This window comes from Aotus nancymaae, unplaced genomic scaffold, assembly GCF_030222135.1.
Source record: "Aotus nancymaae isolate 86718 unplaced genomic scaffold, 86718_ANA_hifiasm-v0.15.2.pri h1tg000010l, whole genome shotgun sequence".
Lineage (NCBI taxonomy): Eukaryota > Metazoa > Chordata > Mammalia > Primates > Aotidae > Aotus > Aotus nancymaae.
The window spans coordinates 60,778,172-60,803,305 of record NW_026988421.1 but is presented as its reverse complement, the minus strand read 5'-3'; the positions used below and the strand labels follow the sequence as shown (position 1 = coordinate 60,803,305).

Here is a 25,134-nt window from a genome sequence, read left to right as displayed (position 1 = left end):
TTACCATTTTCAGCCAGGCACAGTGGCTCATACCTGTAATCCCAGCACTTTAGGAAGTTGAAGTGGGCAGATCAGTTGAGATCAGCAGTTCAAGACCAGCTTGGTGAAACCCCGCCTTTACTAAAAATACAAAAAATTAGCCAGGCGTGGTGGTGTGCACCTATAGCCCCAGCTACTTGGGAGACTGAGGCAGGAGAATCACTGGAACCCAGGAGGCAGAGGTTGCAGTGAGCTGAGACTGTGCCATTGCATTCCAGCCAGAGAGCCTGGGCAACAGAGAAAAAACAAAAAGTTTGCCATTTCAGTTTTCCTTTCTTAACAGCACTTAAATGGCCTGAAATTATCTTAGTTGTTTACTCGCTCTGTGAGACCAGGTCCTTGTTTATCCTGTTTATCACCATATTATCTATAATGAGAAAAGTGAGAACAGGGCCTGGCCTTAGTAAAGACTTTAATAAATATCAGTTAAATATTTTTCTTCCTGGAAAATTGACCTCAAAGGGAAAGCAAGGTGATTTTCATACGTGTATTTTTTTAACATAAATGTTACAAAACCTTAGCGTTGACCCAGACCTAAGCTTTCAGAAGCAAATTAACAGGCAAGCTAATACACAGAGCTATTCTCTCTATTAAATATTACAACTGATCTTGACAATACACCAGATAGGAATTCCATTTTAATCCTGCATTTCTTAAAATGACTAACACATATTAACAAGGTTTAGTTATGACATACATATCCCTTCTCAACAGTGCTTAAAAGTTTGTAAACATGCCAGGATCCTATGATGAGAAATCACAGTCAACAAAAGTTTCCTGGGACACAGTAATAGCTCAGTAAATATTTACTAAGTAAATAATATTTTATTTTACTTTTTTACTTTATTTACTTTACTTTTTTATTTTTTGAGACAGGGTCTCACTGTCATCCAGGCTGGAGTGTAGTGGCAATTATGGTTCACTGCAGCCTTGGCCTCCTGGGCTTCAAGCAATCCTCCCACCATAGCCTCCCAAGAAGCTGGGATTACAGGCAGGTTGTAGCATCATGCCCCATCTAATTTTTGTATGTTTTGTAGAGACGGGGGTCTCACTATGTTGCCCAGGCTGGTCTTGAACTCCTGGGCTCAAGCGATCCTCCCACCTCAGCCTCCCAAAGTGCTGGGATTACAGGCATGAGCCACTGCACTCAGCCATGAATGATATTTTAATGTTTTCTAACTTCACAATGTTATTGAAGAAATATTCTTCTCTAGTTTCAAAATGCTAATATCTCTGAGGTATCAAAAAATAAAACCAATGCTCACAAGAAAATAAAAGGGGAAATGGAAGTTTTTATTAGTGAAATAAGTCAGTTTATTTTATTTCCAACAAGGCCCTTTTCTCCTATAATTGAGACAAACCATTTTACACTTTATAATAACATAACTTAGTTTTTAGTATATTCAAAAGGGAAAGATTTTGGGTGGGGGGAATTTAGGAAATCAAATATTTTAGAAAGAGTAACTACAGAGTTACTTTTTCAATTTTAATACAGTAACAGACTTGTTTACCAGGTATATTACCCAGCATTTTTTCTTACAAGGAATCTATCAAGTAGTAGCCAACAAATAATCTACATTTAAAAACTGAGGGTAAAAGGTTTATATTTAAATAGAAACAAGCATCTAAAATACAAAAATCACATCTTTAACAAGGCAATTTACATAATTAGGCGTAAATTATTAATCAACTTTATGTTCCTTAGGATCCTAGCAAACACTCAGTTTTTACTGTATCTCAAGCTCAAACTGCACTCACCTGGCTATAAAGGTAAATATCACAATGGAATTGGGCCAGTTTGACTAGGGAAAAAGATCACTTCAATATTATGCATTTCCTTTCTTTAAAAGCAGGGATTAAGTCAGTGCCATCTTGGTTCTGAATCTCTCCATTTTTGTTGGGAGAAGACTAACCATCTCTTTACTAAGTTCTAGCTCAGCTTCTATTTCCTGGGCAGCCTCAGGATGCTTTTCACAGTAATCAACAATAAATTTGTAATGTTCCAATGATGTTGCCAAATTTTCCAGCTCTTTCTTGGGATCCGCAGTAATGATTTTGCCATAGAGACGCGCAACTCGAAACTTCGCTAACATGGCAGGGCGAAGAACATCTTCCCCTATATGCTCAGGAAATACTTTATTTGGGTCTCTCAGGGAGTCTAAGAAGAGCTGGTAGTACTTCAATGCTGACTTATTAAGATTATTTATTTTTTTTACAATGTGTGAATCAGGATCCCTTAGCCTGTCAGCAATGGCGACCTTCAAATCCATCATATCATAGTAAGCATGTGCAATTTCAAACTGGATCTGTCTGTTGACCAACAGATAATACTGTGGATTCAGGTCTACAGTTAGGGGCTCTAGCATGGCTATTCTGCGTTTATGCATCTTGCACCGTCTCTCCATGTCAGTTTCAAAGAATGCAAGCACCTTAAACAGAGCACTGTGGTCTTGGACAACTTCAATATGGTCAGTGACATAACCATCAATCTGAAAGAACTCTTTGGCCTCAAAGACATAGTGCTGACCCAGTAAGAAAAGTTCTCTGGCTTCTTCAAAATCTAAAGGTCTCAAGTAGCTCACTTTCTCTTCTACTGCAGAGATGGCATCACACAGTTCACCAGTTCCAAACTGCACAGCTTTTTTCCGAATGCTTTCCTCCTCATCCAGTTCTTTTTTCCTTAAAGCTCTAAGTTCAGACTGTTTATCAAGGTCAAGCTCTCCTATGTTGTCCTAAAGAAAAAAAAATTATGGTTAAGTAGAACACTCACCTCCTGCTGTTAAAAAATATTAAAGCAAACTTCAGAGTAAAGAAAAGTCTCTTACTTTTCCAGCCTGGTTTAGGGAGGTATCATAATCTTAAACACCTTTGAAAACTACTTTCTTTCTCCCAATCATATTAAAAACTCAGCAAATGTATAAAAAGAGTATTTAAATAAATTAGACAAGCTGCTTATATATCATTTATTCTAAGGAACTAAAATTCATTACAGTTACTCCTTCCAGTAAGATAAATGTTACATGTAAAAGTACTTTGAAAATTGTGAAACATTACATTCATGTGATACATTAACAGTATTTATTTTTTAACATTGTAATAAGACTGTAATCTACATCATAAAAATAATTCACAAGGATGCAATTAAGATTAATGCTACCATGTTTATGCTGTTAAATTTTTAATGAAATATATCAGAGAGAAATGCTCTAGGTCTCTTAAAGACATCAAAGTGAAGAAAGAGTTAAATCTACTTCATAAAGTTTTATCTCCCCTGCCTCTTGGGGGTGGGGAGAGGGGCAAATTAAAAAAAGAAAAGAAAAAAGAACTAAGATGGTTAAAAAATGGAGTAAGCTCTTCTTGGCCAACAAAATTAAATAACAGATCCCAAGGCCTTTTCTTCTTTTCACTTGACCTTGACTCACTAGTGATCTTTCCACAAACCCTTCAAGGTTTCCAAGTGCTCAGAAGATGAAGACAACGATGCTTCAAAGCCTTGATTGCTCCAGCCCCTTTCTAACTCTAACTTTACCTTATATCACACTCCCTCTCCCCCAGCTCCAACCTCAAAGCCTTTGCTCCATCCCTTCTGATACCATCCTCCCTTATGCTACAGAACTCCTAAACATGCTGCGGAATGGTGTGCCTCTTTTCTTCAGTCTAGGTGACTCCTACTTCCTCATCCCTGGAGCTTGCTTGTTATTTCCTCCTATTGTGCCTTCTCATATCATATGTCTCTCCTTTGTGGAACTTAGCAAAATTGTACTTTTACATGAAGTCAAAGGCTAAATCCATTTTTGTTCATCATAGTATCCTTGACCAATGACTAGCAAAGGATTGGCATAAATAAATACTTAATTGAATAAATCTGTGTATGTCTTAAATCTTCAACTGAAGAAGGCCTTTCAGATAAATACACAGATGGATAAAGGATGAAGTTAAGGTTAAATAAGAAAGTCAGGGCGCTCACACCGGTAATCCCAGCACTTTGGGAGGCTGATGTGAGTGGATGCTTAAGCTCAAGAGTTCAAGATCAGCCTGGGCAACATGGTGAAACATGGTCTCTAAAAAAATACAAAGAATTAGCCAGGCACAGTGGCACAGTGGCACACACCTGTGGTCCCGGTTACTTGGCAGGCCGATGTGGGAGGATCGCTTGAGCCAGGGAGGTGGAGGTTACAGTGAGCCGAGATCATGCCACTGCACTCCAGCCTAGGTGACAAAGACCCCAACTCAAAAAGCAAAATTCAGCCCCACCCGGCCCCGCCTCCCCACGCAGGTGGTGGAGGTGTAGTGCTGCAACCCGGGTACCCCTTCGAACATAAAGCTGCGAGTGGTGCCGAGTGTGTGGGCCATTCTCTGCACCCTGCACGCGGTCCAGTCACCTGCAGCATCCTGCCCACCAAGGTCCTGGCAGCTGGGGGGCAGGCGCCATCCCAATGCTGTGCCTGGGACCCACTCTGCTCTCAGTGCGTAAATTCACAGAGAAACATGAATGGATAACAACAGAAAATGGTATTGGAACAGTGGGAATCAGCAATTTTGCACAGGAAACGTTGGGAGATGTTGTTTACTGTAGTCAGCTTGAAGTTGGCACAAAATTGAACAAACAAGATGAATTTGATGCTTTGGAAAGTGTGAAAGATGCTAGTGAACTCTATTCTCCTTTATCAGAAGAAGTAACTGAAATTAATGAAGCCCTTGGAGAAAATCCAGGACATGTAAACAAATCTTGTTATGAGGATGGTTGGCTGAGGAAGATGACACTGAGTAACCCTTCAGAACTAGATGAACTTATGACTGAAGAAGCATATGAGAAATACATAAAATCTATTGAGGAGTGAAATTGGAACCTCTAAAGAAACTGTATGAAATAATGCAAAAAAAAAATCAGTTTAAGGAAAATCTGAGTAATTTATTAGCATGGCAAATATGTGAGTTTAAACTAATCAAGTAATGAAGTTCTAAGTTCCTAGACTAGAAACATCAACTAAATGAAAGGTAAGGGTCAAATCATAGTGCATTTTACTCGACACAGATACTTCAAATGTAGGTCATAAGTCTCTAAATCTTGTATACTTCCTTCCTTCCTGGGCTGCTTGTTTATTTACTTGTTCTCTGTAGAATGCTTTCTTAAAGTAGCCCACTGTTTTGTTCAAATAGTCCCTGTTTTGCTTCCAGTTTTCCTTACCTGACAAGAATAAACCTGACAGTTCTTCCTGGCTCCAAATTCTCTAGACACAAAGCCCCATAGTTCTTCTATTTTTTTTTTTTTTTTTTTTTTTTTTGAGACAAAAGTCTCACTCTTGTCCCCCAGGCTGGAGTGTAATGGCATGATCTAGGCTCACTGCAACCTTCGCCTCCCTGGTTGAAACGATTCTCCTGCATCAGCCTCCTGAGTAGCTGGGATTACAGGCACCTGCCACTACACCTGGCTAATTTTTGTATTTTTAGTAGAGACGGGGTTTCACCACGTTGGCCAGGCGGGTCTCCTAACCTCAGGTAATTCGTCTGCCTTGGCCTCCCAAAGTGCTGGGATTACAGGCGAGAGCCACCTCGCCAGGCCTGTCTTTCCTTAATATGCCTCATCTTTACCTGCTAGCCTCTAAAATGATCTTTATCTTTTCAAGACCTAAGCTGATGTGTTGAGGTTTATTTGCTTAGTTTTCTTTTGTTTTACAAAGTTCTACATTATTTACCACTGATATGGTCTGGATTTGTGTCCCCAACCAAATCTCATGTCAAATTGGCAGAGGGACCTGGTGGGAGGTGACTGGATCATGGGGGCAGATTTCCTCCTTGCTGTTCTTGTGGTAGTGAGTGAGCTCTCTCACAAGATCTGATGGGTTTAAAGTGTGTGGCATTTCCTGGTTTGCTCTCTCTCTCTCCTGCTCTGCCATGGTAAGACATGCTTGCTTCCCTTTTGCCTTCTGCCATGATTATGAGTTTCCTGAGGCCTCCCAGTCATGCTTCCTGTTAAACCTGTGGAAATGTGAGTCAACTAACCTCTTTTCTTCATAAATTACCCAGTTTTAGGTAATTTATGAAGAAAATTACTTTTTTTTTTTTTTTTTGAGACAGGGTCTCACTCTGTCACCCAGACTGGAGTGCAGTGGCGCAATCTTGGCTCACTGCAACCTCTGCCTCCCAGCTCAAGTGATTCTCCTTGCCTCAGCCTCCTGAGTAGCTGGGACTACAGGTGTGCATCACCACGCCTGGCTAATTTTTTGCATTTTTGGTAGAGACAGGGTTTCAACATGTTGCCCAGGTTGGTCTCAAACTCATGAACTCAAGTGACCCACCCACCTTAGCCTCCCAAAGCACTGGGATTATAGGTATGAGGCACTGCGCCTGGCCTCAGCTAGTTCTTTATAGCACTGTGAGAACAGACTAATACAACCACTAACGATCATTACACTTTTATGAAGCAGAGTCCTACAAAATAAAAAAAAATTATCACGCTTTAGTACATACAAAGAGAAAAACAGCAGCACAATGACCCCACCAGGAAAGCTTCCTATGTATCCACACTTAGTATACTGCATCAAAATGATTCATTTTATTATCCTCCCTAGTGGTTAGGAACTAGAATTGGGCATAAATTAATAATGATGATGATAGTTAACATTTATTAAGGACTTAGTATGTCTCAGGCACTTTTCTGGGGCCTTAATTAATATACTGATTTAACTCTCATAACAACAGTATTAAGTAAGAACTATCCCCTTATCTCCAACTTACTCGTGAGGAAATAAAGGCAAAAAGATATTAAGTAAATTGCCACAAAGACACAGCTACAAAGTGGCAGAGCTGGAGTTCACACCTACCTAGTGTGTTTCCAGAGTACATGCTCTTCACTGCCGTCAGTTCTGCTTCTATTTTTGAACAATTATTACATGGGCTGTTTCTTAAAAGTCTACCCTTTTAGATTTTATCAAGTCCATGCTGTGTGTAAGATAACACTGACAAATATATAAATATTAATAAGGCCTTGGCCAGGTGCAGTGGCTCACACCTGTAATCCCAGCACTTTGGGAAGCCGAGATGGGTGGATCACTTGAGGTCAGGAGTTCAAGACCAGCTTGGCCAACATGGTGAAACCCATCTCTACTAAAAATACAAAAATTAGCCAGGTGTGATGGCAGGTACCCATAATCCCAGTTATTCGGGAAGCAAAGGCAGGAAAATCCTTTGAACCTGGGAAGAAGAGGTTACAGTGAGCTGAGATCATGCCACTGCACTCTGGCGGCACTCCAGGCTGGGCAACGCAGCAAGACTCTGTCTCAAAAAAATATATATATATTAGTAAGGCCAGGCACAATGGCTCACACCTGTAATCCCAGCACTTCAGGAGGCCAAGGAGGGAGGATCACTTGAGCCCAGGAGTTCAAGACCAGCCTGGGCAATATAGTGAGAGCCAGTCTCTACAAAAAAATTTAAAAATTAACTGGACATGGTGGCACACACCTGTACTCCCAGGATGAAGTGGGAGGATTGCGTGAGCTGGGGAGATCAAGGCTTCAGTGAGCCATGATCATGCCACCACACCCCAGAGTAAGAGCCTATTTTAAAAAAAAAGAATACGATACAGTTCCCAGCTCTTAAGAAACTTATATTCTAACCAAAGAAAAGTCTTCAAGGAAGAAGTAGTATTTAAGATAGGCTTGAGGATTGCATGAGGCCTTGAGGATTGGGATCAATGAGGTGGGAGGATTGCGTGACCTGGGGAGATCAAGGCTGCAGTGAGCCATGATCATGCCACTACACTTTAGCCTGGGCAATAGAGGGAGAGCCTGTTTTAAAAACAGAAAGAATATGATACAGTTTCCAGCTCTCAAGAAGCTTATATTCTAACCAAAGAAAAGTCTTCAAGGAAGAGGTAGTATTTAAGATAGGCCTTGAATGAATACAGTTTATTTTATTTATTTATTTTTGAGATGGAGTCTTGCTCTGTTGCCCAGGCTGGAGTGCAGTGGCCCAATCTTGCCTCACTGCAGCCTCTGCCTTCCGGATTCAAACAATTGGATGAGTAAGATTTAAAACCAAGAAATATTTATGGAGCATTCTATATGCCTTTCATACATGATGTGAGCCTAATGAGCACAATCCTCACTATGAGTTTTTACTTACAAGTTGCTCATTTAAGAAAGAAAAAGGCAATTCTGACTGTATTACCTGCATAGAGAGTTGGGCATTCTGCATCAGAGTCAAACAATATTTGATCCAGCATCTTGCTATTTCCCCCTTTCTTTGATGATAAAGCTCTGGCACTTCTCCTTCAGCTTCAGGAGCTAAAATATACATGTGATTTGTTTTAAGTTAATAATCACAACTGTAATTTTCATTGGGTATTGTAATATTTTTTATATCACTTTTTCCTGACGATAAAAGTAACAGATCTTCACTGAAGCAGGGGGTTCAGGGGGAAAGGGAAGAAAGACCCACCCCAAATCCTACTACCCAGAAGCACTCACTACTATTTTTGCATATTTATTCTCATACCACAAACACTTTATTCATATCATTGTCAACTCTTAGCTTCATTTTTAAATATAGCATTATATACAATTAAATAGATAATTCATTATTTAACCATTCTTCTAGTTCTAACCCGGAACTTGTTGTTTCCAATTCTTTACTATCACAAAAACCTCTATGTCACACAACACGTGGTTGTGGGGAACCTGGTGCTAAACCATTCACAGATGAGCTGCTTCTGGGTCAGAGTGTCATACATAGTAGAGCAGCTTTCTTGCTGCAATCTATTGTAAGTCAGCCCTCAACACAAAGGTTTGTAAAGTTTTATACATATACATATTTTTTAAACTTGAAACATGAATATATCTGTGCAAAAATCTGTCTGAATTTTGGATTACTTCCTTAGGACAGATTCCTAGAAGTGGAATTTACTGAGTAAAAGAGTTTATACAATTTTAAGTAATCACAATATACAGCCAAATTTATTGTCTTTCTTTTTTTTTTTTTTTTTTAGACGAAGTTTCGCTCTTGCTACCCAGGCTGGAGTGCAATGGCGCGATCTCGGCTCACCGCAACCTCCGCCTCCTGGGTTCAGGCAATTCTCCTGCCTCAGCCTCCTGAGTAGCTGGGATTACAGGTACGTGCCACCATGCCCAGCTAATTTTTTTTTGTATTTTTAGTAGAGACGGGGTTTCACCATGTTAATCAGGATGGTCTCGATTCTCTTGACCTCGTGATCCACCCGCCTCGGCCTCCCAAAGTGCTGGGATTACAGGCGTGAGCCACCACACCCGGCGCCAAATGTATTTTCAACAAATACTCCAACCAACAATATATAAGAATGCTCAGTAAGAACATTTTGAAAACATCGGACATTGATATTTTTTCAGCTTTCTATTTTGAAGAGTAAAAAAAAAAAAACTCACAATATTACTTTAAATAAAATGAGATACTAATATCTCAGCAATTTAGTTTTTATTAATTTTTTTGAGACAAGTGCCTCTTAGACTTGAACTAATCTATAATTAATTCAATGTAGTCAGTATATTAGGGGAGAAAGCAACTATTTACTTTGATAATGTACATTCCTTTAACCCTTAAGGGCCTCTGCATTTTTGAGATCCACAATTAGAATGTCCATTTATAAAGAAGACATGATGTTTCAAAATCTAAAACATCTTAAGGTTGGCAACTGTTCAACAGTGAGTTATAGAATCAAACAGACGATAAATAATGAACTTATTATAAAACCTGTTAAACGACTCAAAGACACATGTTAACTGTGATTTTCTAAGACTAAATGAAACCCTGTACTTAAAAAGATGGATATTTGGCTACATCTCTTACGCATGTAGTATTCCAACCAAAAATATATCATCTGAATCATGGTATAAGGAAATATCACACAAACCCCAGTTGACAGTAATTCTATGAAATAACTGGCCTATATTCTTCAAAAATGTTATGTGATGAAAGGCAAAGAAAGGCTGAGAAACTATTCCAGATAAAAAATGCCTAAAGAGATGTGACAACTGAATCCAATATGCAATCTTGAACTGTATAAATCAGTACTGGAAAACAAATGTCAGAAGGAATATTAGGGCAACAACTGATGAAATAGAAATATGCACTGTTGATAAAAGAATTGTATCAATGTTACTTCGTTTTAAATTTCTTTAAAAAAATAGAGATGGGGGTCTCACTATGTTAACCAGGCTGGTCTTGAACTTCTGGCCCCAAGCAAGCCTCCCTTCTTGGCCTTCCAAAACGCTACGATTACAGGCATAAGCCACCATGCCTGGCCAATGTTACATTTCTTGAATTTGATAAATGATCTATGATTATGTAAGAAAATATTCTTCTTAGGAAATATATACTGAAGTATGAAAGGGAAAAGAACCCTAATGTATGTAACCTTCTCTAATGGTTCAGAGAGAAAAACAAAATTTGATTCCAAGTGAGGAAAACACTAAAAATTGGTGCATTTAGGAGAAGGGCATATGATAGCTCTTCTGTTCTTGCAACTTTTCAAAAGTTTAAAATAATTTCAAAATAAAACATTTTTTAAAAGCTATGTAAAACATGCACAAATAAACTTACTGTCTTCTGTGGCTGAGATCTTTCCAGTTTGACCAAAAATGACATTAGCAGCTGATAAACAGTGCCTGGCCTCCATAAAGCATAGCTATTGGGGAAATAAACAACAGTGAATACAACTATCACCCAGCTTTATTTGCAACTGATACTTGCATAATTTTTTTTTAATATGGGAAAAGCTATAAAATCAGATAAAAAAATACCACAAAGGAGGCCCTGTAGAATTGCAGATCATTCAGAAGGTATAAAAGATATATTATCGTATTATCTGGTTAAAATGTTACCTCAAAGGTTAAAATAATAATGCCCCTAAACTCTTTAATAATAATCCAGTCTGGCTGAAAGACAACTACCAAGTAAAAGTTAGCTGTCCTTATATAATCAATGAATATACAGGAATGGCTGTCATCCTACACTTAAATTGCCTCAAAAGTCCTTTAGGTTCAGTCTAAATAGCCAAAATCCCATGCACAATAAATTCTTAGACTATTTACATTGTGTCAGAGGATTAAAAGAATTTTTTTTTTTTTTTAAGAGACAAGGGCCTCACCCTGGCCCAAGGTGGGAGTGCAGTGGCAAAATCATAGCTCACTGCAGCCTCAACCTCCTGGGCTTAAGGGATCCTCCCACCTTTAGCCTCCTGAGTAGCTGGAATATAGGCACATGCCACCAAGCCTGGCTAATTCTGAGGTTTCTCTATGTTGCCTAGACAGGTCTCCAACTCCTGGCCTCAAGAGATGCTCCCACCTTGGCCTCCCAGAGTGCTGGGGTTATAGATGTAAGTCACCTTGCCCAGCCTGAAGATTTAATTTTTATTAGATTTAGAGAGCCCGTTTACATCCTACTATACAAAGACAAATAGGATAAATTCGTATAGGAAGAGATTCCTGTGTTCTAAAATCTTTAAAATTTACATACAATAAGGCTTCCCACCAAGTTTTAAAGTCAACAGATTTCTATAGATGAACTTTATGGAACTGCTTTACCAACACTCTTGAAGACTTCATAATTCAATTCTGGGCATGGCAAACTTCTCAAACAATTAGAGATCTCCTTGTTAACAGAAACATTTTGTACTTGTCATGTAAGTTAAAGGACCACCCAGCAAAAGTTCCAAGTTAAAGTCCAACTTTTAGTTGGAAGCCACCCTCATTAAATAGAATGTCTACTTAATATTAATAATACCTGAAAGGCTTTAAATGGTTGGCTATAACTTTAAAATCACAGCATTAAATGTATCTTTTCATTATGGCAAATTCAGAAGCCATCTTGAGAATAGCTGGGCACATGTAGTATTAGCCCAGCAACATCTAAACAACTATAGATAAAAATGTGTTAAATCTTTTTTTTTTTTTTTTAAATTTAGATGGAGTTTCACTCTTGCTGCCCAGACTGGAGTGTAATGGTGCAATCTTGGCTCACCACAACCTCCGCCTCCTGGGTTCAAGTGATTCTCCTGCCTCAGCCTCCCAAGTAGCTGGGATTACAGGCATTCGCCACCATGCCCGGCTAATTTTGTATTTTTAGTAGAGACGGGGTTTCACCATATTGGCCAGCTGGTCTCAAACTCCTGACCTTGTGATCCACCCACTTCGGCCTCCAAAAGTGCTGGGATTACAGGCAGAAGCCGCCATGCCTGGCCAATGTGTTAACTCTTAAAAGCCAAAAGAAAGTTAGTTTACATAATGAAACTTTAATTATCCCTCTACAATCCAATCCCTTAACCATTATCATCATTTCAGCTTTGTCCAGATTGACTCCCTGTGAGCAACCACTGCTAAAACAGTGAGTGCCTTATGCCCTCTAGGTGGCTGGTAAATGTGGGACTTTAGCAGCTGCCAGGTAGGGATTCACCAAGTAGCAAAACCTCATCACTGGAATAAGATGAAGATGACAATGATATAAATGAAATTGCATTTTAAAAAACATGGTTCAAATCCCTCTTTTTGCAATACAACTTAGTTTTAACAAAAACTTAAAGATTTTGGTAAAAAATAAAAGTACAGGGTGTGGAAAGTGCTCATGGAAATTACTGCATGCTCCACATAAGTAATGCTTAACAACTTTAAATTTTAAATCACACTTTAATATCTAGATATCTTAGTACTACCAATATCCATGGAGTTTTAAGTATTAAAGTCACAGTGACTATATAATTTTAAAGTTGCTAAACAAAATGAACAAGGGGCCTCCAACAGCTATAAAAAAGATGTCACAAGCAGAGGCACTTGATAACACTTTTGATGAGGACAATGAAATGGATTCATGAGAATTAGTTAACTGAATACTCTGATATATGCAGTAGTGTTACTTACACACTTGATCTTAGACCAAAGTCCTAGAGGCGATGCTGCAGTCACCACAGCCCTTTCTCTCCTGCTAATAGCTTTTCTGAATGAAATTCTGTGGGACAATACTTTAATCATAGGGCGTATTTACAGAACCAATGCTAACAAAATGCTCAAAAAGGATAAAGTCCCAAGAATAAGACAGCAGGTTACCAGAGAGATGAAAGAAGGAACTCTGATAAGCAGAGAATCATCAAAATTTCAGAGAGGCTTGTGAATTAGAAATACAAATAAAAGTAATTTCTATTGCTGAGATGGCTTATTAAGGATGAATAGGAAACTCTAGTTAGAAAAGGTAGGGTAAAATTATTTTAGCATTAAAAACTCTTAGTGAGTAAAGGAATAAATGAGTCAATTAAGAGTACATCAACATGATCTGAGCAATGCTTTTTTAAATTTTTATGAGAAATTCTGATAAACTAAGAAGTTCAAAAACATTGTCCCTGTGTAACAATCCAAAAGAAGTATGTCATAAAGACCTAGAACTTCGGAACTCAGCAGACATATTTCCAACATCAAAAAATTATTACAAAGTTAATTCTGAAAAATAACTGAAATGCATCACATGCTTTTATCAAAGCCCACATTTAACAGTCAACTTCCTCAGTCAAATTCTCAGCGTTATGAGATTATCATTACATAAAGATAAAGTTATATCTACAAGAAAAATCTGCAATTTAAGGTAATATCTCACTAAAATGAGTTGAGATAGTGTGCCTATGTTGAAAAAAGAATTAGTCTTAAGTAACATGTAAAACAAATGATAAAACTCTGTATTTTTAAACTCAAAAGAATTCATACAACAAAAAGCTACAAAATTTTAGTACACTGGCAAATTGGTACACTGCATTTTCGGGTCCAGTTGTACATCATCAAATACAAGCTACCTGCTTTTAAAAGATGGTATTTTCAAGGTACTACTGGTTCTATTTTTATACCTACTATTGGCATTCTGTTAGATAACTACTTCAAGAAGCATACCTTATTGATGTAAAACTGTGACAGGGTAGCAGCATTGATAGCCCACTCTATAGGATGGTAGGCGTTGTGCTCAAGCTGGCGCTTTAGTGTACTGTGGCAATAGTGAGCAGCCTTCTCAAACATTTCCAGATGCTGGTAGACTTGAGCTAGGTAATAAAGGTTATGAGTATAAACCTTTTCAAATCTGTAAAGAAAAAAGTAAATCAATATTTGTGTAATGGTTTGTTTTATAAGTAAATTTCACATATATTTATTTTGATCCACCAACCGTTTGAATTGGATTTATTTATTGTATCTATTTTATACAAGGAAACTGAGTCTCAGGTTTGAACAAGATCACATAACAAGTAAGTAGTAAATGGAGGTTTTACTCACATCAGAATCCACATTCTGCAACCTTTATAAGTGCCTTTTTGAACAATCACCTTATCTATACTATGTGGAAATATTTGTAAGGGCTAATTTCTATATCTACTCACCTTTTTGATCTCTCTTGTTCAGTAAGTTTCTCTTCTTCAGGAATAAAACATTCAGTTGGATCAAGAGGAGGACTCCCAACCTACAATTAAGAAAAACAAAAGCTCTTTAAAGTTTTAAACTGTAAACACCAAGTGCCCTCTTCTGGAGGACCTGGAGAAATCAACTTTTACCAGACAAATACATTTCATTTTTTCCTAGTTCATTTTTATATTACTTAAGAAGTAATTTTCCATTTTTAAAATTTTTATTTATTTATTTATTTTTTGTGACAGGGTCTCTGTCACCCAGGCTGGAGTGGAGTGGCACAATCTCAGGTCACTGTAACCTCCGCCTCCCAATCCTCGTACCTCAAGCAATCCTCCTATCTCAACCTCCCCAATAGCTGGAACTACAGCTCTGCGCCTCCACACTTGGCTAACTTTTATATTTTTTTGTAGAGACAGGGTTTCGTTATGTTGCCCAGACTGGTCTTGAACTCCTGGGCTCAAGCAGTCCACCCGCCCTGGACTCCCAAAGTGCTAGGATTATATGCGTGAGCCACCGCACCTGGTTCAACAAGTAATTTTCTTAACCATAAAATCTGAGTCAAAAAATAAAAGATATCCTATAAGTTTACATTTGACAAAAATTTAACTGTTGTTGCAGTTAAATTGCAAATATGCCAAAAAAAATCCACCAATTTGCCTTTAGACATATCTAATTATTTAAGTATTTTGTTTTTTCTTTTTTAATTCTTATTTATTTATTTAGAGATGGGGGTCTTGCTCTGGCCCAGGCTGGTCTTGAACTCCTAGCCTCCAGTGATCCTCCAGCGTCCCAAAGTGCTGAGACTACAGGCATGAACCACTGTGCCTAGCCTCTTTAAGTATTTTAAATCACAATTTTGTCTGGTAAAAGGGCATTTTAAAAAACCTACATGAGCATAACAAATAGGAAAAAGGTATATATCTCCACAGTAATATTATTCTAAACTGACCACTAATAAAAATCAAATGAGAGGTTTTTGTTTGTTTGTTTGTTTGTTTGTTTTTGAGACAGAGTCTTGCTCTGTTGCCCAGGCTAGAGTACAACGGCACGATCTTGGCTTACTGCAACCTCCACCTCCTGGGTTCAAGTGATTCTCCTGCCTCAGCCTCCTGAGTAGCTGGGATTACAGGCACGTGCCACCACACCCAGCTAATTTTTGTATTTTTAGTAAAGACAGGGTTTCATCATGTTGGTCAGGCTGGTCTTGAACTCCTGACCATTTATTCTAATACTTTTTTCTCAAGGAAATAAGTATATTAGCCCCTTTCAATATAGGGACATTAAAACCAGATTCCATTATTTATTGCCTTGGGCAAGTCACTTGATCTCTTATGTTTCTGTTTCCTCATCTACAAAATAAGGGTAATAACAATATCTATTCATAAGGCTATGAGGATTAAGTGAGTTAATATTTATAAATCACTTACAACCCCCTCTTAAGTCTTCCAAAAGAGCAGAAATGCCTAACCTCTGCCTCATTCTACCTTTTTTTCTTTGAGATGGAGTCTCACACTGTAGCCCTGGCTAGAATGCAGTGGCACGATCTCCACTCACTGCAACCCTCCACCTCCCAGTTCTCCTGCCTCAGCCTCCCGAGTAGCTGCGATTACAGGCCCCCAACACCACACCCGGCTAATTTTTTTGTATTTTTAGTAGAGATGGGGTTTCACCATGTTGGCCAGACTTGGTCTTGAACTCCTGACCTCGTAATCCGCCCACCTCAGCCTCCCAGAGTGCTGGGATTCCAGGCGTGAGCCACTGCGCCCGGCCCCTCATTCTACTTCTATGAGGATAGTCCCATCTAGAAGTACGCTCTTGCTTTTAACTGAACTAATTAAACTCCAAAAGCAACAATGCTTTCCAAAACAAATATGATTTTACATTGTGCATGTAAACACTAAAAGCAGCATAACTTGGGCTCCCAGGATTTACAGAAAGTAAAAATAACTAAGACAGGAAGCAAGGCCCAAGGCAAACACAATAGATAAGTAATTTTTCAGAGAACTCTTCAACAATTCCGAGAGCTGCTTAACATGCTTACCCCTGTCTAGATGAGGGGAATTAATCAATATATTATTTTATGTACATACTTCACTGTTATGGCTTTCACACTTCATATGTAACATTAACAGTCAAATCAGTCTCTTCTTTCAACGGAAATAGTGGTATAACTAAACACAAAGAATTTTGCTATATGTGTTATGTTTCCATATCAATACTATTTTTAATGAAATACTATTGATGCTTAGTACCTTTTTTTTTTTTTGTAAAGACGTGTTCTTGCTTTGTTGCTCATGTTAGTCTTGAAATTCTGGCATCAAGAAATCTTCCCGCCTTGGCCTCCCAAAGTGCTGGGATTATAAGTGCAAGTCACCAAGCTCAGCTTTTGCATTTTAGTTTATTTATTTATTTTGGAGACAGGATCTTGCTCTGTTGCCCAGGTTGGAGTGCAGTGGCTGGATCCTGGCTCACTGCAGCTTTGACCTCCTGGACTGACTGCCTTGACTCAAGCCATCTTCCCACCTCAGCCTCCCAAGTAGCTGGGACCACAAGCACAAGCCATCACACCCAGCTAATTTTTTTTAGTTTTTGTAGAAACAGAGTATCACTATGTGGCCAACGCTGATCCTGAACTTCTAGGTCAAGCAATCCACTCACCTCGGCCTCCCAAAGTGCTGGGATTAAAGGTGTGAGCCACTGTGCCTGGTCTCAAACTTTACATTTTAAATGAACAATTTCACATACAAGAGTGTGAGCCTAAAAGCAAGAAAGGAGAGATTAAAATCTCTATTTGGCTTTGTGGCACACTGCTCTTCTTAGTACCACAGGAAGAAAGTTAAAATGCCAAGGTACAAAGCCAGGCATGGTGGCTCATGCCTGTAATCCCAGAACTTTGGAAGGCTGAGGTGGGCGGATCACTTGAGGTCAGGAGTTTGAGACTAGCCTGGCCAACATGGTGTCTATAAAATATAAAAATTAGCCAGGCACGGTGGTGGGCGCCTGTAATCCCAGCTACTCGGGAGGCTGAGGCAAGAGAATCACTTGAACCCGGGAGGCAGAGGTTGCAGTGAGCCAAGATCACACCACTGAACTCCAACCTGGGTGACAGAGCGAGACTCCATCTCAAAAATAAATAAATAAAAATAAATAAAAATGACATTGTAACTTCTGCCACCATTAAGTCAATAAGCTTTATGAAATAGTAAAAAGATTTTTATTCAGGGTTACTAATAATTGTTTGACATCAAGCAAGTACAAAACCATATATGAATTAAATTTTTTAACTAAACCCAATTTTATATTTTTTAAATTGAAAATCTCCATTAAATTCACTAAAGCACTTATATACTTGTAATACTGTTTTATTTTTCTTCTTCATATTGCTCTGGATGGACAAGGTAGAATATTCATTATTTAAAAAAAAAAAAAAACTGGCCAGACACGGTGGCTAACACCTGTAATCCCAGCACTCTGGGAGGCCAAGGCAGATGGATCACAAGATCAGAAGTTTGAGACCAGCCTGACCAACATGGTGAAACCCCGTCACTACTAAAAAAATAGAAAAATTAGCTGAGCATGGTGACGCATGTCTGTAATGCCAGCTACTCAGGAAGCTGAGGCAGAAGAATTGCTTGAAGCCAGGAGGCGGAGGTTGCAGTAAGTAGAGATTGCACACTGCACTCCAGCCTGTGTGACAGAGCGAGACTTCGTCCTTAAAAAAAAAAAAAAAAAAAAAGCTTTCTCGCTCCCCGGCCATCTTAGTGTCTGCTCTTGGTTGGGGGCCGTCCCACACCTAAGGCAGGAAGATGGTGGCGGCAAAGAAGACGAGGAAGTCGCTGGAGTCGATCAACTCTAGACTCCAACTCGTTATGAAAAGTGGAAAGTATGTGCTGGGGTACAAGCAGACTCTGAAGATGATCAGACAAGGCAAAGCAAAATTGGTCATTCTCGCTAACAACTGCCCAGCTTTGAGGAAATCCGAATTAGAGTACTATGCAATGTTAGTCAAAACTGGTGTCCGTCACTATAGTGGCAATAATATGAACTGGGCACAGCATGTGGAAAATACTACAGAGTGTGCACATTGGTTATCATTGATCCAGGTGATTCTGACATCATTAGAAGCATGCCAGAACAGATTGGTGAAAAGTAAACCATACAAAATTTTCCTTTAATAAAATTTTTCCAAGCTTGTTTTAAAAAACAAAAACAAACAAACAAAAAACAATCTTGCTCTGTCACCCAGGCTAGAGTACAGTGGTTCAGTGATACCTCACTGCAACCTCAAACTCCTGGGCTCAAGTGACACTCCTGCCTCAGTCTCCCAAGTAGTTAGAACCATAGGTGTGTGCTGCCACGTCTGGCAAATTTTTAAATTTTTTGTAGTGATGAGGTCTTGCTATGTCACCCAGGCTGGTCTCAAACTCCTGGGCTCATGTGACCCTCCAGCCTCAGCCTCCAAAAGTGCTGGGATTATAGGCATACAAGCTTCTCATATCCTTTTGTAGTCAAGCATTCTGATGGCTGAATTTAGCAAACATAATTCTGTATGTTTAGTTTCTTTTATATGATATATAATGTTATTTCAAGTTTTTTAATGTTATAAAAACACTTTATTAATGGATATTTTTTTGAAACAGGGTCTTGCTCTGTCACCCAGGCTGGAGTGCAGTGGTGCGATCTCGGCTCACTGCAGCCTCTGCCTCCCAGGTTCAAGTGATTCTCCTGCCTCAGTTTCCTGAGTAGCTGGGACTACAGGTGTGCACCACCTCACCCGGCTGTTTTGTATTTTTAGTAAAGATAGGGTTTCACCATGTTGCCCAAGCTGGTCTCGAACTCCTGACCTCAAGAGATCTACCTGCCTCATCCTCCCAAAGTGCTGGAATTACAGGCATGAGCCACCATGCCCAGCCATACTAATGGATTTTTAAAGCAGATAGATGTGACAAATAGTAATGCACAGTAAAATATTGTGCCTGATAATTTCTCTTTCATATTAAAAAAAGTTTATTAAAGAAACAGATGGTAATACAGTGGTTTGTCACCTTTATAGGCTGTGACCCCTAAAGTGAGAGTTTTCAGCATTGGCTCCCCAGAGCCCTAGAAGTTCTACAGCATCTCTTTTGTACTACTGAAGTGGGGAGGAAGGAAGAATCTGTAGTGGACTGGGCTCTGGGTTCTTCTAACCTCCTTAACCAGAGTAACTCAATCCATTTTATTTTTTTTGAGACGGAGTTTTGCTCTTCTTGCCCAGGCTAGAGTGCAACTAACTGCACGATCTCAGCTTACCACAACCTCCATATCCCAGGTTCAAGCAATTCTCCTGCCTCAGCCTCTCGATTAGCTGGGATTATAGGCATGTGCCACCACGCCCAGCTAATTTTGCATTTTTAGTAGAGATGGGGTTTCTCCACGTTGGTTAGGCTGGTCTTGAACTCCTGAACTTGGTGATCCGCTCACCTCGGCCTCTCAAAGTGTTGGGATTACAGGCGTGAGCCACCGTGCCCAGCCTCAAATCAATTTTTATATGCTGTATTTTCAGAAGGGTTTCATGGGTTAAAAAAAAAACAAAAACATTGAAAAACCATTGCCCTGAAGCAGTGGTTCTCAAAGTACAGTACAGTACTTAGGACAACAGCATAAGCATCACTGAGGACCTTGTTAAAAATGCAAATTCCTAGGCCTCACCCCAGAACTACTAAATCAGAGACTGGAAGCCCAGTCTGCTGTGCTTTCACAAGCTTTCCAGGAGATTTTAATGGGTGCTAACATTTGAGAACCATTGCTTCAAAGATTTCAGATGTTTTGTTAAAACAGTTCTTGCTTCCGTCAAATAGTGCTATTTTCATTGAAAACCAAAATATAATGTTTAGATTATAAATACAAAAACATGCAAATAGTATTTTGGGATAACATTAATGTTTCTTTTATAATTGTATTTAGACTAGGTTGCCATTATGTCCTATCCAAGGACTATTTTTTTAAAACCCCAAAGTCCTTAATATGCAATAATTTCAGCTATTAGGTGACTTTCCAAATAGCTCTATAGAGAAGTTCCTGGGCACAGTAAAGAGTCACACCAATATTACGAATGAGGAATTCTTCCTATCAATTCTTGACTAGTTTTCCTTTTTTTTGAGACAGAGTTTCGCTCGTTACCCAGGCTAGAGTGCAATGGCATGATCTTGGCTCACCGCAACCTCTGCCTCCCAGTTTCAAGCAATTCTCCTGCCTCAGCCTCCCGAGTAGCTGGGACTACAGGCGCACGCCACCATGCCCAGCTAATTTTTGTATTTTTAGTAGAGACGGGGTTTCACCATGTTGACCAGGATGGTCTCGATCTCTTGACCTCGTGATCCACCCACCTCAGCCTCCCAAAGTGCTGGGATTACAGGCGTGAGCCACCGCGCCCGGCTCTTGACTAGTTTTCAATCAAAACTTAAAAATTATCTGACATGTAACATACCTCTTTCATATATTGATTATATAGTGCTTCTGATGACTCTAGGTAAGCCTGCGCAGTTTCAATTTCTTCTCTTTCAGACCACAAGATACCCAGGTTATTCTGAAAAATAAGGAAAAAGAGAAACGAACAATAATATAAGACTTCCAATTAAAGTAACTTTCATACTTTTAAAGTCGATACTTATGAATCAAATAGTGGAGTTGGATTACCAATGAATTTATTCCCAATGATACTAACTTTATGTAGTACAGCAGGTAGCTGCTAAAATGAACCCCCAATGATCCCTGCTTTCTGGTATTCATGCTCTTAGGTAATCTCTTCCCTTTGAGTACAGGCTGGTTTTACTGATGTGCTTCTAATCACTAGAATATCACAGAAGTGATGGAAAGTCATTTCCAAGATTAGCTAATAAAACCCTTGGCTTCCTTTTTAGGTGCTCTCTCTTGCCTTGCCTGCTTTTTCTTAGGGAAGCCAGCTGCCATGTTGTGAGCCACCCTATGGAGAGCCCCATATGGAAAGGTAATGAGAGAGGTCAACAGTCTGAGGCCCTCAGTCAAAAATCCTGTGAGGAAATGACTCCTGCCAATAACCATGTGAGTAAGTTAGAAGTGGATCCTCCTGGCGTCTCAGCCTTCAAGTATTACCGTGAGCCCTAGCAGGTCAACAATATGATAAGGGCCTTTGAGTAACTGGGAATCAGCTGAGCCATGCTGAGATTTCTGAGATAATAGACAAAGATGAATCAGAAACATATAATGCTTTCAAAATACTACACTCTCTTCCAGAGGCCTTTTTTTAAAAAAAGAAATAGGCTCACATCTGTAATCCCAGAACTTTGGGAAGCCAAGGTTGGCAGATCACTTGAGGTCAGGAGGTTGAGACCAGCCTGGCCAACATGGTGAAATCCCGTCTCTACTGAAAATACAAAACAAAATTAGCCAGGTGTGGTGGCAGACTCCTGTAATCCCAACTACTTGGGAGGCTGAGTCAGGAGAATTGCTTGAACCCAGGAGGTGGAAGGTTACAGTGAACCGAGATTGTGCCACTGCACTCCAGCCTGGGCTACAGAGTGAGACTCTGACTCAAACAAAAAAATTCTATATGTAGTGGGGTTAGTCTACCTCACCTCCCTTGAAATAGTCAAGTCCTTCAGGCACAAGGATACTTGTGAGGCTGGGCTTCTATCATCTTTTGCTACTTCTGTGGGGAAGGAACAGGTTAAGAAAACAGAGTTTTTAATGCAGAAATTCTTAACCTCAAGTCTAAGCACCCCCAAGGAATCCATGAAGAGAATTCAAAGTCCATAAATTTAGATAGGGAAAAAAATACAAATTTATTTTCACTAATCTCCTACTAAAATATAGCATTTCTTTTCATTATGAACACAGGAAACAATCTGCAGCAATATTATAGTACCTGGGACTTTGTGAACAATAGAAATGAAAAAAAAACCTTTCTATTATGCTAGTTTACAGATATCTCAAAATATCATTTACACTCATTACTTTAAAATCCTCAACAATATTAGACACATTAAGCTGGGTGCAGTGGCTCATGCCTGTACTTGTAATCCCAGCACTTTGGGAGTTCAAGGCAGGCAGATCAGGTCAGGAGTCGAGACCAGCCTGATAAACATGGTGTCTCTACTAAAAATACAAAAATTAGCCAGGCACGGTGGCAAGAGCCTGTAATCTCAGCTACTCAGGAGGCTGAGGCAGGAGACTTGCTTGAACCCAAGAGGTGGAGGTTGCAGTAAGCCGAGATCATGCCACTGCACTCCAGCCTGGGTGACGAGAAAGATTTCGTTTCAAAAAAAAAAAAATTAAATAATGCCTTAATATACAAGCATATATATCACTATATCACGCATTTTGTTTTAAAAATCTTTTGGGTCAGGCAAGGTGGCTCACACCTGTAATTCCAGCACTTTGGGAGGCTGAGGCAGGCAGATCATGAGGAAAGGAGTTCGAGACCAGCCTGACCAACATGGTGAAACCCTGTCTCTACTAAAAATACAAAAATTATCTAGGCATGGTGGCGTGCACCTATAAATCCCAGCCACTGCACTCCAGCCTGGGCAACAGAATGAGACTTGGTCCCCAATAAAAAAATCTTTTGGGCAGGAGCTGTGCCTCATGCCTGTAATCTCAACACTTTGGGAGGCTGAGGCTTGAGTCCAGGAGTTCGAGACCAGCCTGGGCAACACAGTGAGACTTTGTCTCTATTTGAAAAATAAAAATAAAAAAAATAAAAGTGACTTGATCATTCCACTGGAACATAGATAGCTCTTTTGGTCTTCTGGCTTCACATAATATGGATAATTGTATAATTTTTTTAAAGTGACTTGATCAGTCTCAGTATCCAGGACTATAGGTCATACTGATAATGTTGTGAGATTGGACAGTTCCCTCTTCTACGTTACTTATAAGGTCCTGTAAACTACATAAGTAATAGAGGCTTGAATGTAATAGAGGACCTTAGTAAACCCTGTAAGTAACAGAAGATTGAAGGGTGTTACGGTTTGGCTCTGTGTCCCCACCCAAATCTCATGTTGAATTGTGATCTTCAATGTTGCTGGAGGAGCCTGGTGGGAGGTGACTGGATCATGGGGGTGGATTTCCTGTGGCTGTTCTCTTGATACTGACTGAGTTCTCACGACATCTGGTTGTGTGAAAGTGTATAGCACTCCCCCTTTGCTCTCTCCCCTTCCTGCTCCAGCCATGTAGGATGTTTGGGCTTCCCCTTCACCTTTCACCATGATTGTAAGTTTCCTGAGGTCTCCCCAGCCTGTAGAACTGTGAGCCAATTAAACTTCTTTTCTTTATAAAGTACTTAGTCTTAGGTAGTTCTTTTTTTTGTTTCTTCTTTTTTTTTTTTTTTTTTTTTTGAGATGGAGTCTCACTCTGTTGCCCAGGCTGCAGTGGTGCAACCTCAGCTCACTGCAACCTCCACCTCCTAGGTTCAAGCGATTCTCCTGCCTCAGCCTCCCTAGTAGCTGGCATTACAGGCCGCACCACCACCCCTGACTAATTTTTGTATTTTAAGTAGAGACAGGGTTTCACTATGTTGGCCAGGCTGGTCTCGAACTCCTGACCTCAGGTGATTCGCCCATCTCGGCCTCCCAAAGTGCTGGGATTACAGGTGTGAGCCACCATGCCCAGCCTCAGGTAGTTATTTATAGCAATATGAGAATGGACTAATACAAAGGGCTCTGCCTTCCTAATAACTTACTGATTGTCATTTCCTGACCTTAGAAATGGACCTACAGGTCACCTTTTCTTTACTCTTTAGTTCAACTTATTTCTCTTTTGATGCTAGACAGTGCTTGGGAGACTCCTTTAACCAAGACACCAGTAAGCCCCACTGCAGCAAATTGCACCTAACCTAGGTAGTCTAGAGACTCAACTAGTACCAGAAACTGGTTAGTCACACTCTATTTTGGGACAGGGTTGTGCCTGGCCTGCTAGATCCAGGGTAGACTATGCCACAGAAAGCAACAATTCTTGGTGTGTGATAAATCTGAAACCAAATAGAGACCCTAGAGTATGTCCAAAAATGACTAAGATTCTTCTTCTGGATCATAACCTATTAAGATCCTGAAGGTAAGAATCATGTAAGGAAACTAGAATACCTTTTTTTTTTTTTTTTTTTTTTTTTTTTTGAGACGGAGTTTCGCTCTTGATACCCAGGCTGGAGCGCAATGGCGCGATCTCGGCTCACCGCAATCTCCGCCTCCTGGGTTCAGGCAATTCTCCTGCCTCAGCCTCCTGAGTAGCTGGGATTACAGGCACGCGCCACCGTGCCCAGCTAATTTTTTGTATTAGTAGAGACGGGGTTTCACCATGTTGACCAGGATGGTCTCGATCTCTTGACCTCGTGATCCACCCGCCTCGGCCTCCCAAAGTGCTGGGATTACAGGCTTGAGCCACCGCGCCCGGCCAAATACCTTTTTTTTTGAGACAAAGTTTCACTCTTGTTGCCCAGGCTGGAGTATAGTGGCGCAATCTCAGCTCACTGCAACCTCCGCTTCCCAGGTTTAAGCCATTCTCCTGCCTCAGCCTCCTGATTAGCTGGGATTACAAGTGCCCACCACCACGCCTGGCTGATTTTTGTATTTTTATTAGAGGCAGGGTTTTGCCATGTTGGCCACGCTTGTCTCAAACTCCTGACCTTGAGATCCGCCTACCTCGGCCTCCTGAAGCGTTGGGATTACAGGCGTGA

The 25,134-nt window shown here is 39.9% G+C and overlaps 1 protein-coding gene and 2 pseudogenes across 1 annotated transcript in view; 2 read left to right on the top strand and 1 right to left on the bottom strand.

The window, feature by feature from the left end:
• Positions 1–1,311: 1,311 nt before the first annotated feature.
• Positions 1,312–25,134, bottom strand: part of KIFBP (kinesin family binding protein) — a 30,452-nt gene continuing 6,629 nt past the window's right edge. Inside the window, exons 2-7 of the mRNA XM_012451428.3 lie at positions 20,914–21,012; positions 14,420–14,499; positions 13,941–14,124; positions 10,615–10,699; positions 8,212–8,327; positions 1,312–2,771 (exon numbers count right to left, since the gene is read on the bottom strand). Coding sequence (XP_012306851.1) covers positions 1,896–2,771; positions 8,212–8,327; positions 10,615–10,699; positions 13,941–14,124; positions 14,420–14,499; positions 20,914–21,012 — 1,440 coding nt within the window. The 3' untranslated portion in view covers positions 1,312–1,895. The remainder of the gene's footprint in view (positions 2,772–8,211; positions 8,328–10,614; positions 10,700–13,940; positions 14,125–14,419; positions 14,500–20,913; positions 21,013–25,134) is intronic.
• On the top strand, positions 3,969–4,889 carry LOC105716681 (glycine cleavage system H protein, mitochondrial-like; annotated as a pseudogene).
• Positions 18,245–18,600, top strand: LOC105716668 (large ribosomal subunit protein eL30-like; annotated as a pseudogene).